The sequence below is a fragment of the Protopterus annectens genome, chromosome 10.part0 (assembly GCF_019279795.1).
Source record: "Protopterus annectens isolate FY-2018-M chromosome 10.part0, PAN1.0, whole genome shotgun sequence".
NCBI lineage: Eukaryota > Metazoa > Chordata > Ceratodontiformes > Protopteridae > Protopterus > Protopterus annectens.
This window is the reverse complement of record NC_056744.1, coordinates 837,365,066-837,379,052: the sequence shown is the minus strand read 5'-3', so window position 1 is coordinate 837,379,052 and position 13,987 is coordinate 837,365,066. Positions and strand designations below refer to the sequence as shown.

General features: G+C 46.3%; 1 protein-coding gene across 9 annotated transcripts in view; it reads right to left on the bottom strand.

The window, feature by feature from the left end:
* Window positions 1–1,767: 1,767 nt before the first annotated feature.
* The window catches only part of ZNF326 (zinc finger protein 326), a 176,101-nt gene continuing 163,881 nt past the window's right edge, over window positions 1,768–13,987 (bottom strand). For all 9 annotated transcript variants that reach the window (XM_044085647.1, XM_044085651.1, XM_044085650.1 and 6 more), the window contains exon 10: window positions 1,768–2,415. In XM_044085647.1, coding sequence (XP_043941582.1) covers window positions 2,209–2,415 — 207 coding nt within the window. In that variant the 3' untranslated portion in view covers window positions 1,768–2,208. The remainder of the gene's footprint in view (window positions 2,416–13,987) is intronic.

Here is a 13,987-nt window from a genome sequence, read left to right as displayed (position 1 = left end):
GGGCCGACTGGGACAGCGGACTACCCAATGGTTAGGACTGCAGCAATGTGGAATGAAGAACATCTTCTCTGTGTGGAAGATTTTCAGTCCATATATTTCTAGTTAATCACTGTATATTAATCAGATCAGACAATAGCAGTAGAAGTAGCCAACGTAAACTCAAGTCAAAACAAAAGGTAATAGAAAATATATAATTGTAGAGCATTACTAAGTATTCGAAAGTAATCCAAGCAAAGCAGTCTGTTCCCAGTCAAAAATATTAAGTACACAGACAAGCGATCCAATACTTTGTTTTACAGCAAAATAAACCACTCCCATGCCTGATAAGTGTGTTAGACTCACACATTTAGAAAGCTTGAGGAAATTGCTCCATTTTACTAGGATCTCGTCTGTGTACTTAATAAAGGACTTACGACTGGAAACAAACCATCTGCCTTGCTTGGATTACTTTAGAATACTTAGTAATGCTGTACAATTATATATTTTTTATTACTACTTTTTGTTTGACTTAAGACGAGTTTACGTTCGCTACTTCTACTATTGTCTGATGGGATTAATATACAGGGATTAACTAGAAATATAGTTTCTTACATTGTTTTAAAATAGGAAAACCAGGACGTATGCTTGGTAAAGTCCCACATGGCTGGCCCGCTGCAGATGCATGGAAAATGCCACCCTGCCATCCTGGACTTGGGACACTTCCAAGGCCATTACCAGAGTCAGCCTCCCTCCAAAGTGGAGAAAAGATAAGAGTCCAATATGGACAAGGTAAGGTTGCACATCACGAGTGCAACATCCATGCTAGACAGTACTTTTAAGGCCTCAAGGTGGCTTGCCTACAGACACTTCATAGACTAACAAGTCTCAAAATCTAACAGTGATGCATCCCCCTACCCCCCATTTGGGAGAACACTAGTAGGCGGCTCTTGCAGAGAAAGATATAAACCCTTTCACTTAAAGGCAGCATCTTTTTGCATTCAATAATGCCTTAATGTTTTGGGTCCAATGAAGCAATTTTCTTTTGGAAGAGTGCCCAACACTCACTATCTGGCAGCTCTTGCCAGGATAGAAAACAGAAAGGTGTCCTGCTGGAGATCCACAAGCACATCCTGTGGTCCTTCTCAGGGAATGTCACTGGCCTTGGAGACAAGCTAAAGGTAAAACAAACAAATCCTGAAATAGACACTCCTCACACCAAAAGCTGCCAGAGTGGACAGAATACTGCTTGTTGTAGTAAGGAAAAAAATTAAGACTGAGCTTCCCTTTACTAGAGAGGAGAGGATTCCAACATTCTTCATGTCAGGAACATAACTGCCCCCTTAGGGGACTTGTGAAGCATGAATCACTGGAATAAGGCCAGGTGAGTGGATATTCAACAGCATGACAGCAACTTTCAGCATATTTAAGTTTTAGAAAGATCAGACGCCCTACTGCTGAAAACTAGTATGAAGAGCAAATTGGTAGTAAGATGACATGGGCTGCATATGCCCACACAAAGTGGGCTGCCTGGAAAGCTACATTTAACAAGGTAATCTTTCTCAAAAATGCATTTCCATAGGAAAGGAGATTAGAGAACACAAGGCAAATAAATACATATCAAAACTCAGATAAACAAGCTCCCTGCAGTTGTAGCTGTAGTCTCAGACTCGTTTTCAGACTAGAACATAAAAGCTAAAGGAAACAAACACCTGAAACTTCCAAGATCAACATTTCTGCAACAGATAAAATTAGCATTTACAAATCTGAAAAGTAATGTCAGACATCAGATTTCTAAAAAAAATGTTTTATTGGTATAAAGTTCACCTAGAAAAAAGGTTACAGCATTTATCACAGTGGCTCGCGTATTATCCATTTAACCTCACAAACGGTTTCACACAGCAGGTCTGCATTATCAACTTAACTAGTCACATATTTAAAAAAAATCATATGGCACAGAGTACTGGTGCAAATAACCAAATTTTACAGAACACTCATTTTACAGCACAACAGTTTTACATTTAAAATCATGGCATTAATAGAAAATATACAGAAACTAGCTCAAATTAAATAGCCCCCTTATATATGTACACAATAGGTGTATTGCCGCTAAGTAGTGATGGTAAATTTTGCAAAAAATTCTACAACGAATGCATGCAAAAAGAGACACCCATTATAAAAATGTTTTAACTGCAAGATACTAAGAACAATCACATTTTGAAAAAAAATGGTTCAGTTTTCAAAACTCTGGTCAACGTCATCTGTTGTAAACTGGTCAACATCATTTGCTGCAGCCTCTCCCCCTTCATCCTCTTCTCCATCACCTTCTTCCAATGCCTCATCAGCCTCTTCAGCCTCACCTTCACCATCAGCATCGGCCTGAGCTTCACCATCAGCTTGCTGCTCAGTTTGTTCTGGATTTTCAAATGGATTCTCACCCTGAGGGGATAAAAATTTAAATCTTCAGCTGATTACATTAGCATGCAATATGCTTTTGCACAAAGTTTTTCCATGCTTATTCTCTTGCAGTCTCTGCTGCGCCCCCCCCCCACAAAAAAACATGCATCTCCATACGCCTTCTACAAGTAAAATTTCAAAGAAATATTCAATATTTCAGTCAACAGTCCACATGCTGCCATCAAAACTGGAGCCGCCAAACTGGCCATCATGTGGCCTGCCAACAGGCAACTCAGCATTCTTTTGAGGAAGTCGAAGACCAGGTAGCAAGTAGAGAAATGGACAACAGGTCTGCCTCAAATCAAGAGAGACAAACAATCACTTCTGTTTTGTGTAACTCTCCGCCCCTTTATGAGTGGAGATAACCCTGTGAATATTGGTGTACCAGATACCCTGAGTTTCCAATAACCCTCTCTGTATATCAACTCAGAAACCAGGAAAAGTTCTACCAAACATCTGATGCTGCACTACAACAGACATGTTACTGAATGTGCAAGGTTCCCATGTGAATCTTGCTTACATGGCACTGGCTTGGGAACAAGGCCAGAGGTGCCTGGAGGCCAAGTCTATCCTTTGAAGTGTCCTGGCCACCTGCAGACAAATCCATTACAAGATAAGATTTTGGACCATAAAAAATATGTTGCCCTAGAGGTGGAACTTCAGCTCCTCTGAACAGCTGAAAGTAGGACCCTTGACTTACAAGTGAGCACAGCAGTTAGGGGTGAGGTGGAAGGGATCTTTCAGGATGGCACCATACCAGAAGGCCCAGATCTTTCCACTCTGGTCATTTACATAAACAGGACTCAACAGTAGAAAGGAAAGTTGTGTAAAATCTTACCATAACCATAAATATTCTTCTCTTTCATGTTGCAGTATTTTACATGTGGGTTTACCCCTCTCCAGTTCTTTCGGCCAGGTTTCCAAAGATTCAGTCCCTCTAGCTGTGGGCTTCTAACGTGGCAGCAGGAACGTGGCCCATAAAAGTGACATCTGCACACACAAGCCCTCAGAACATGACAGCAACCAGTCAGAACCAGTCCTGTAAGGGCATAGCCTGTTAGTGTCACCCAGGAGAGCAAGTGCAGTCTGACAAGAGGGGAAGAGGAGAGATAAGGCATACTGCAACATAGGAGAGACTTGTGTGTTATGGTAAGCTTTTACACAACTTTCCTGTGTCTTTCTATTCCAATGTTGCAGTACTCTACCTGTGGGCGAGTGCCAAAGCTCAGAGGACTGTGGGCGAGTGCCAAAGCTCAGAGGACTGTGGGCGAGTGCCAAAGCTCAGAGGACTGTGGGCGGTGCCAAAGCTCAGAGGACTGTGGGCGAGTGCCAAAGCTCAGAGGACTGTGGGCGAGTGCCAAAGCTCAGAGGACTGTGGGCGAGTGCCAAAGCTCAGAGGACTGTGGGCGAGTGCCAAAGCTCAGAGGACTGTGGGCGGTGCCAAAGCTCAGAGGACTGTGGGCGTGCCAAAGCTCAGAGGACTGTGGGCGAGTGCCAAAGCTCAGAGGACTGTGGGCGAGTGCCAAAGCTCAGAGGACTGTGGGCGAGTGCCAAAGCTCAGAGGACTGTGGGCGAGTGCCAAAGCTCAGAGGACTGTGGGTGGCCTAGACGTTTGCAGGAATCCTGGTTGGATAGCCCTGACAAAGCCTGCCCTACCCCTGGAGATATGGTCCAATTTGTAGTGTTTGGTAAAGGCGTGCACTGAAGCCAAGCCAAAACCTAGCTGCCTCAAGTGTCTAACCCCTTAAAAGCTCCAGAAGGGCCATTGCTCTGGTGGAATAGCTTTGGCATTACCCTGCAAGGTCTTTCCATGGTGTAGGTACCAGAAGGGACCGACCCTGGAGATCCAAGCCAAGATTGTCTGTTTGCTCACAGCTTTCCCCAGGGCTCTGGGGTGGAAGGGGATAAACAGCTGGTCAGATTTCCAAAAAGGTTTGGTTTTGCGAAGATAAAACCCAAGTTGGCTATGGACTTCAATAATGAAGCACTTTCTCACTATCCCCCTGCAGGTTAGGGAAGAAGGTAGGCAAGTGGATAGCTTCAAGGATGGGTCATTCACTACTTCGGGAGTGAATGACTGGTTAGTCTTGAGTCAACCTGTCCAGGTGGAAGACAAAATTGTGGTGTAGCCATAACAGCTTGCAATTCTGAAACCCTTCTGGCTGAGGTAAAGGTTACCAGTAAAAAAGTTTTCCATGTGCAAAATTTTATGGGAGCTTTGTCCGCTGCCTCAAAAGGAGGCTAGAGTGTTTAATATATAGTCAAGGTCCCGGGGGGGGGGGGGGGTTCTTGGATGGTCTCAGGTGTAGTACCCCTTTGAGGAACAGTTTAGTGGGGAGTCTGGATGCAAGGGGAGGCTCCAAAGGAAAGCAAGCAGAGATGGCAGACAAAGGTGTTTTCACAGATGAGTAAGACAGCCCTGTCTGCATAAGTACTCACTGATAGGATTTCCTTGTGTTTGGTTTCCTGGCCACCTGCAGAACAGTGAGCACGTCCTTGTACAGGTGTCCGAATGGGATTAGAATCCAATCAGCCACAGGGTGAAGTCCAAGGATTGCCACTGTGGGTGTATCAGTGCCCCCTTGTTCTGTGTGAACAGGTCCACTGAAGGGGATAACTTGTGGTGACTGCCCTTGGGACATGTGGAGAGGGAACCAGTGCTGTCTTGGCCAGTAGGGGGTCACCAAGATTTTGGGAGAGTCCTGCTGGATTTTCAGCAGGATCCTTTGCATCAGTGGGAAATGCATACAGGAACTTCCCCTTCCAGGTCATAGAGAAGGCATCTGTTGCTAATGCCTTGGGGTCTGGTGTCCTGGTGCAGTAGCTGCCTTTTTATGGAGGTGGCGGCAAACAGGTCCATCTCTGGAATATCCCATTGCAGCATCAATTCTTGGTTTGAAGTGGTTCTGCTTACCTGCCTGGGAGTTGTACAGGGATGGGATGTAGATCACCTGAAGGGTGACTCCCTGCGCGGCAACCAGTTCCAACACCTGCAGATCTAGTCTTTATAGAAGGCAGGATTTGTTTTTTCCTTGCTTGTTGAGATACCATAGGACTGTAGTGTTGTCTATCTTTACAGGGCCCTACTCTATGTATGGCTGGAAGGCCTGTAGAGCCTGGAGAACAGCCCTCATTTCTCACATTTATGTGGTGATATCCAAGTGTTTGTCCACAAACCTTGTACCTTCCTTTTCCCCAGAGTTGCTCCCCAGCCCAGGCCTGAGGCATCTGTGTACATGGCTTGGGAGGGAGAGGGTGCTTGCAGAGGCAGACCTGGGTTTTGGACTACCTGAGCCACCCACCATCTCAGATTCTGATGTAAGCAGGGGAGCAACAGGATCCTGAACTCCAATGGGTGTGAGTGTTGGGTCCACACAACCTAAGGTACCACTGAAGTTTCTGCATGCGTATCCTTGCCAGGAGCATCATGGGAATGGCATCAGGGGAGCAACGGGATCCTGAACGCCAATGGGTGTGAGTGTTGGGTCCACACAACCTAAGGTACCACTGAAGTTTCCGCATGCGTATCCTTGCCAGGAGCATCATGGGAATGGTAGCTGCCATGCAGCCTAGAAGTCTCAGAAATTGCCCTGCAGTCAGTTCTGCTGATTGTATAGCAAAAAGGTGGTTTTGAAGGGCTACCACCTTTTCGGCTAGGAGAAACGCCTTCATGAGGTTTGTCCTGATTCTGCAACCCCAAGAAAACAATGTGTGGGGATGACGTGGTAATTGGGAGTCTGTCCTCCTTGTGGCTGCGTAAACCTTAGCGACATGTAGGTGCGTGTGGGTGTGCCTTCTGTGAAGGTTGGGCATCAGGCTGGCAAGTCTGCACCGTAACAGCTTGCAAGCCAAATCACAGCAAGCTGCCATTTGTCTGAGGCAGGTCAGCTCTGACTCAGGTTTCAGTAGGGGGGGGCAGGTAGGGCCAGGATAGGTAGGAGGGTGAGGTGGGATGGACTGGCTAGAGGAAGGATTGAAAAGGCTGGGAACAAACCAAATCAGTCTTGATCCCTACCTGGACAGCTTGTCCCACCCAACCCACCCCCTCGTAAAAGCAGGGGGTTGTTACCAGGCAGTTTTAGGGTCAGATAAGGTACTCAAGGAACCCGATGACTGACTAGGCGATCGCATTAGGGGTCGAGAAGGAATTCCCTGTTTTTCCCAATGGGTTTTTTCAGGTTTTCGCCTTCTCCTCCGGGTAAGATAGGTCAGTCTAGTCTGTTGCAGTCATGTAAGCGGAAGGTAGGAGATGTAGGGGAGGCCAAGGTAAGTGGGGTGGGGAGGTCACAGGACTCAGCTGGACCTTCCGCAGGCCAGACAGCCCCAACGGATTGTTGCCAGGGGACTTAGCCCGGCAATGGCCCCTTTGGCAGATTGTAAGGCGGCCCAGAAGAATTGTGATGAACTGTGAAAAATAGTTATGAAATGGGTATGATACATAAAAAGGTCCGGATATCGACAGTGCTGTCTGTTGTCCTGTAGGTTTAGGGGAATGCTATGAAAGAAACAAATGGCCTCCCTGACATTCCTGCCTTTGCGCACATCTCATAATAATTGGCTTCTATTAGAGAAAAGTCATTGACAATGATTGGCAATAAACACATGGCTGCGGCCATTTACTCCATCTGTTATTATTTACCTGCTTGGTTACCTTGATTTGTTAGACATGGAATTTGAGGCATATGTTCACAAGGTTACAATGGAATTACAATGTGCTGAGCTGGTTCTGTATATGTATAGCTCAATACTTGATTTGAATCAGTAATGGAAATATGAATGTGTTGGAATTGCAGAGCTGAACAATGTGACAAATGCTTAAACATGTATGGTTATTCCGCAAGCATCTATAGTAAGATATCTGAGTAGGTATGAATTTAGTTTTGTAAAAGACAGGTAGAGCTGTACCAATCTCAGACAAAGGCCACTGCCAATCATTAGCGAACCAGTGATCTGCTATGGCGACCCCAAACCGGGAAAAGCCAAGATACAGAACCCTAGAGACTGGAGGATAACTAGAAAGTCCCGGGAGTTGCTTTGAAGAGTTTCCTCGTCTTTTGCTTGGACTAGGTGGTCTAGGTAAGGGAATATCTGGATTCCCTTTTCCCCTGCAGAAGGCGATGACCACAGCGAGGCATTTTGTAAATATCCTGGGTGCAGTAGAAAGCCCAAAGGGCAAGGCACAGAACTGAAAGTGAGATGGGCCTGCTAGGAACCTCGGGTATTTCCTATAAGCAGGCTTTATAGATATGAGAAGGTAAGCATCCTTATGTCCAGGGTTACCATGAACCCTTAAGGATGAGCGGAAAGAGTAGGTAGAGTGAGCATCCTAAAAACAGGGAGACCAAGATGGGCAGGGGCTGAAATTTTGGCAAGCAGCCCTATCAGGAAAGGGAGACCTCTGTCTGGAAGACAGGTGGCCTAGTTTGAGGTGGCTGTCTAAGGGATCTAGACCAGGAAGCAGCAGGCCTGGAGTATATCCTGATAAATTGCGTCCTCTGGAACTTGGGAACAGGCGAGACCAGGATAAAAGTTTAAGATCCTGTAATTCTTTACCTTTCTATTGTAAAGATTTGAATAGGTCAGCCACTTTTGCAACAAAAAGTGTAGAGTGGTCCAAAGGTGCATCCTGGAGTCTGGCCCTGAACTCATCTGGGAGAGGCTGTAGTCGCAGCCAAGAGTAACTTGATGCAGCTGACCTGGCTGAGGCGTCCGCTGCATCATAGCTACATCTCAGGGAGTGTCTATTCACTTGAGAGAGGAGTGCCATCAATGAAGACAGGGAGGCTTTGGCTGCACAGTCATTGATGCCTCTTTAGTGGCTTTGTCCAGGAAAGCTAGAGTATTTGGTCATGTGTTTTTGGTAGTTTGTGGCTCTAAATGAGAGGGTAACCAAAGTATAAATTTTCTTTCCCAACCTCTCCACGGTCTTGCTATCAGCCAGGAGGATAGTAGTGGTAGGCAGAAGTTTGGAGGCTCTGCCCGTAAAGATGGAAATAGCTGGGTCAGGAGGGCCCTTAGAGAAATCTTTCCATTTCAGAGACTTTTATGCAGTCTGCTCTCAGAGAAGCCAGAGGTTGGGAGTCTGGGCTGGTGGAAGCAGAGGCAAAACCATCAAGAAAAGCAGGTTGGATAGGAGGAATAGGAGGAATAGCAGAAATAGCAGAAGGACTGGGAGTGTCCATTTGACTAAGGTCATAAAACCTTTTCTGATCAGACTTTGCCACTTAGTGGTCTTTCATTTGTTTCCCCAAATGTAAGATCCACTACAGGGGAGTCAGGTTCAACAGAGCCCTCCTGAGGAGAACCATATCCCAAGGGGGATGAGATCTGGGAGGAGTAGGAAAGTGTTTTTAGAGGAGTCAAGACAATTACTCTTGACTCAGGCTGCTCTACCCTCCTTTCCTGGGTTGGAGGTCTGGGACTAAGGAGGGAAGGAGGGCCATAAAGGCATTGAACAAACACTGGCTGAAGGCCTGCCAATCGGACATGCTTTCAGAGGTAGGAGTGGTGGGTCTAGTTTTTTGTTTTTTCTTCAAAGGCCTAGCCAGAGACTGGCTAGGAACAGGCAGAGGGTCACTGATCAGGAAAGTGGAGGCGACGTCTGGTAAAGCCGACAGAATACTGGGGCCCCAGTGTCAGAAGGTGCCGGCAAATCCTCTGTGGACGTACTGCCCTCAAATTTTGCAGCTTCCTCAGAGGTACCCGCTATATCTGTACTGCCAGATCCTCAAGTCAAGCCGATGTCTGCTGAGTGAGGTACAGCAGACAGAGGTGCAGAAGTAGGCCACGAGGACTTGGCCCTCTTCCAAGCCAGTTCAGACTGGGCTTTTGTGCAGCTTCCATTCCTAATGCTGTTTTAAGCACCGATTCTTTAAGTACAGGTTTAGGTCTTGGTGACAAACTATCAGCAAATGGCACAGTTCTAGTGGTAGTGTTCCCTGCCTACACGAGACACATTGGTCATGCATGTCTGAGGAATTTGCAGTCTGCACTTGCCCTTACTAGATGACATTAACACTTACCATAAATGTAGTGTATTCACTGTTGCAGTCATTACATTTGGCTAATCTGCTGGCAGGTTGCCCTCAAGTCGGCCAGATTAACAGTCTTGGGTCCTGTGTCGGTTGCTGTCCCTGCTTCCTTGGATGTCAGGTGTATGAAACACGCAGCAGGCATTACCGGAGTTTCTTGCCCCAGATTTCAGGTGCCCCCCCAGAATAGGGAGCAAAATATAATCTTAAATCACAGCAACATACCTCCAAACAAATGCAAATACACCAAAAAGGCTTTTAAGCATAGGAACAGAAAGAGGTATAGTCAGAGAAAAATGGGGCTGGAGGGAGGGTAACCAAGACTGCAACAGTGAATACACTAAACATCTACATTTAGTACGTGTACACAACTATACTATGTTCGTGTTTCACTGTTGCAGTCACTACATTTGGGTAGATTCCCAAAGCCATGGTTGGGAGGATGGATTTATACAGCATTAGGACCAGCTATAAGGCCCTGCAAGACAGTGGCAAAGCCAGCTCTGGATTTAGAGAAAATTGGTAAATGATAATGCTTGGTGAAAGTATGAACTGAACTCCAGGTGAAAGCTTCTACAATATCCCTGGTAGGAATACCTCTGAGAAAGGCTGCAAAGTAGATGCAGTCCTGGTGGAATGAGATCTGATCCCCTGAGGGATAGGGCTTTCCATGATGCTTGTAGCAGAAATGAATGCAATGGCTTACCATGGTTTTGAAATAGCCTTTCCCTCTGCCCCTGCAGCAAATGCTACCAGCAGTTTAGATTTTCTTGAGTTTTAGTTCTGTCCATGTAGAATCTCAAGTTGTCTGTGCACATCAATGAATGCAGAATCCGTCCCCCCTTGTTCTGTGGATTGGGAAAGAAAGTTGGCAAATGAATGGACTGAGCCACACTGGATACCACCTTGGGCATGAAGGATGGAGTGGTCCTGAGTGACACCCCGTCATGTAAAATGAAAGGCTCCACTGCCATAAGGGCCTGTAAAGTACAGTTTTGTACCTACCATAAATGTAGATGAGTGTACACCCTGCTGCAGTCATCACACTTGGGTTATCCTGTCGTCAGGTGGTCCTGCAGTCGGCCGGAATTCCAAAGTCTTGGCCTGGTGTCGGTTGCTGTCGCTTCTTCCCTGACGTCAGTGCACCAGGGGTATATATAATGCATCCAACGCCTTCAGTTTTTCTTCCCCAGATGTCAGGTGCCCCCAAAAAGGTGGTCAGTAATTAGCACCAAATTAAGTAATTTTTGCACAAACACAAAATCCCTCCAGCTATAAGCAAATACATCAGGAAGGCATTGTAGAGATTTAGCCAGTTAGATCAGAGGGGATGGAGGGAGGGTAACCTGGACTGCAGCATGGTGTACACTCTACATTTATGGTAGGTACAAAACTGTACTATGTTCATAGTGTTACCCTACTGCAGACACCACACTTGGGTAGAATCCCAAAGCCAAGGATGGGTGGAGGAGATAGAGGGTTAGAGCAGGCAAACTGCAGTGGCGAAGCCAGTTCTAGTCGTGGTAAGTGATGGTGTTTGGTAAAGGTGTGTACCGAGCTCAAGTTGCAGCTTCCAAAATCTCCTTGGTTGGAACCCCCCTGAGGAAGGCTGTAGATGTAGCTGTTGCCCTGGTAGAGTGGGGCCTAATGGCAGCGGGAACTGGTCTTGCATGATGGGTATAGCAAAAACGAATGCAATGTCCTATCCATTTGGAAATGGTTTGATATAGCCTCCCCTTGTAAAGCGGTAGCATAGGATACAAAGAGCTGGTCAGATTTAGTAACGAAGTTGCCTGTGAATGTCCAAGGAATGCAGGAGTCTCTCTGTTCTGTGGATTTGGGAGGAGGGTAAGTGGATGGTTTGATTTAAAAGCCACACTGGAAACCCACCTTGGGCATGAAGGATTAGTTCGTAGAGAAACTGTCTTGATGGAAAATGAGGAAAGGTTCCACTGCCAGTGCCTGCAGCTCTGAGACTCTTCTAGCTGAAGTTATTGCTAGCAGCAGGGCAGTCTTCCATGATAGAAACTGTAGATCTGCAGAGAAAGCTGGTTCAAAGGAAGGTAGCGTAAATTTTTTTAGAACAAAATTGAGGTCCCATGTTGGTGTAGGTGCTCTCCTGGGGGGGCCTAATGTGTTTTGCCCCTCTGAGGAACTGCCTTAGAAGTGGATGTGAAAAATAAGGGTTGATCAGTGTTGTAGTGGGCTGAAATAGCGGATGCATGGATCTTAATGGAAGAAAAAGAAAGTCCTTTGTGCAACATCTCCATTAAATACTGTAGAATCTGAGGCATGTGAGGCTGAAGTGCGTTTTGGCCTTTAGCTTGGTTCCAGGCACAAAACCTTCTCCATTTGTCCAAATAGGCCTTCCTGGTGCTGGGCCTCCTAGCTTCCAGAATAACATCCATAACTGCTTGGGAAAGAGGAGCTGGCTGGATGCTTAGGTGATTTGCCATGCAGCCAGATTTACGGTTTTGAGCTGGCTGTGAAGAATCTGATTGTTTTGCTGTGTGAGCAAATGGGCAATTTGTGGTAAAATCCAAGGTGGGCCCAGGGCCCACATTCCTCAATAGTGGGTACCAGTGCTGGCGTGGCCAGTCTGGGGCTATGAGTATCAGTCGTGGTCTCTTTCTGACTTTCAGAAGCACCTTTGTGAGGAGAGGCAATGGAGGGAAGGCATACACTATCAGGTTTTTCCAACTGAATGAGAGTGCGTCCACTTTCCAAGCTTGAAGTGTCCTTGTACAAAATTTTGTTAGTTGATCTGAGGACTGGCAAACAGGTCTACGTCTGGAAGCCCCCCCCCCCTTTTTTGAGTTACCATTGCAAATACTTGTGGATTCAGTTTCCACTGGGGGGGGGGGGGGGATCCATGAGGTTTCTACTGAGGTAGTAGGCCAATGTGTTCTTTTTTCCTGGCAGGAATTTGAGCTTGTAACTGAACTTGGTAAGCCAGAGCAGTGTTCCACAAGGTCATTGCTTGCCTGCATAGAGGGTAGGAGTGTGTACCCCCCTTGTTTATGTACCACATTACTGAGGTGTTGTCCGTCAGTATTTTAAGTTGTCCTGGATGTAATAGATTCTTGAAGGCTGTCAGAGCATTCTGTACAGCTAGCATCTCTTTTTGATTGATGTGCAGATTCCTTTGATCTGCAGTCCATACGCCTTGAACGCACTGTCCTGCCATGTGTGCCCCCCAGGCGTAGTCCGATGCATCTGTTGTCAGTTTGCCTGGCTGGGGGCAAGGTGAAAGGCTGACCCTTGTTGAGGTGACATGCCTGTGACCACCATAGAAACTCCTGTTGTAGGCAGGGAATGAGAGATAGTGTCCAAGCTGTGGCTGTGTTGAGACCATACGCATTTTAGGTACCACTGTAATTTCCTCATATGCAGCTTTGCAAATGGTATTAGTAGTATGCAAGATGCCATGAAGCCCAAGGCCTGCAGAATTTTTCTTGCAGGTAGTTGGGTCTGTTGCCATTGTTTTGAAATACTGAGTCAGTTGTAGTAGTTTGTCTGGCGTCAGATAAGCCTTCTGGGCCATTGTATTCAAGCTGGCACCCAGGAATGTCATTTTGTGAGGGTACTCATTTTGATTTCTTTTCGTTAAATGTGTACCCCAGGCAACTTAGAAGATGCTTTACAAAAGCCAGATTTTGTAAGAGAATGTCCTTACTTTCTGCTTGGATGAGGCAGTCGTCCAGGTATGGGTATATTTGAATTCCTCTGTCTGCAGTATGCAATTACTGGTGCCAGGCATTTTAAGACCCTGGGCGCAGTAGATAAGCCAAAGGGCAGTGCAGAGAATTGGTAATGGGTTGAACCTGCAATGAAACTGAGGTATCTTCTGTTAACTAGGGACATGCAGGTATGCCTCCTTGAGGTCCAACGCCACTAGCCATGCTTTCTTGCTCAACATGGGAAGAAGCTGCTGTAGTGTTAGCATCTTCAATTCGGATACTTGTAAGAAGGTGTTTAGAATTGAAAGGTCCAGAACTTGTCTCCAGGCATTTTCCTTTCTGGGGACTAGAAAGTCTTGAGTAAAATCCTTGGCCTTGCTCTCGTGTAGGTACCAGTTGAATGGCCTTCATGTCCATGAGAGCTGTAATTTGTTTTTGTGCCTCTGCCCATTGATTTTGTGGCAGGTTTGGCATTCCTCTTTTCATTGGCAAGGTGTGGAAATGGAATCTGTATCCTTGTGAGATAATGTCTAGGACCCATTTGTCCTTTGTGACGATGCGCCAGTTGTCTGCAAAAAATGCTAATTTTCCTCCAAAGGGAGCTGCCAAGAGAGTTTTGCTTGGCAGTTTGAGATTTAAGTCGTTGCGTTTGCCTTCTAGTAGTTTGGGACCGGTCTTCTCCTCCTTTCTGTGTTGCAGTGCCCCATTGTTGAGGCTTGTAAGGGATTTGTGCTTATCCTCTGCCCCTTGGGCACCTGTATTTACCCCTCTGTGGTCTATCAAGCTGGAAAGGACCAATTTTTTTGTTGGCCAATTTCTGCTGAAGCGTGGGGGCTGTACCTG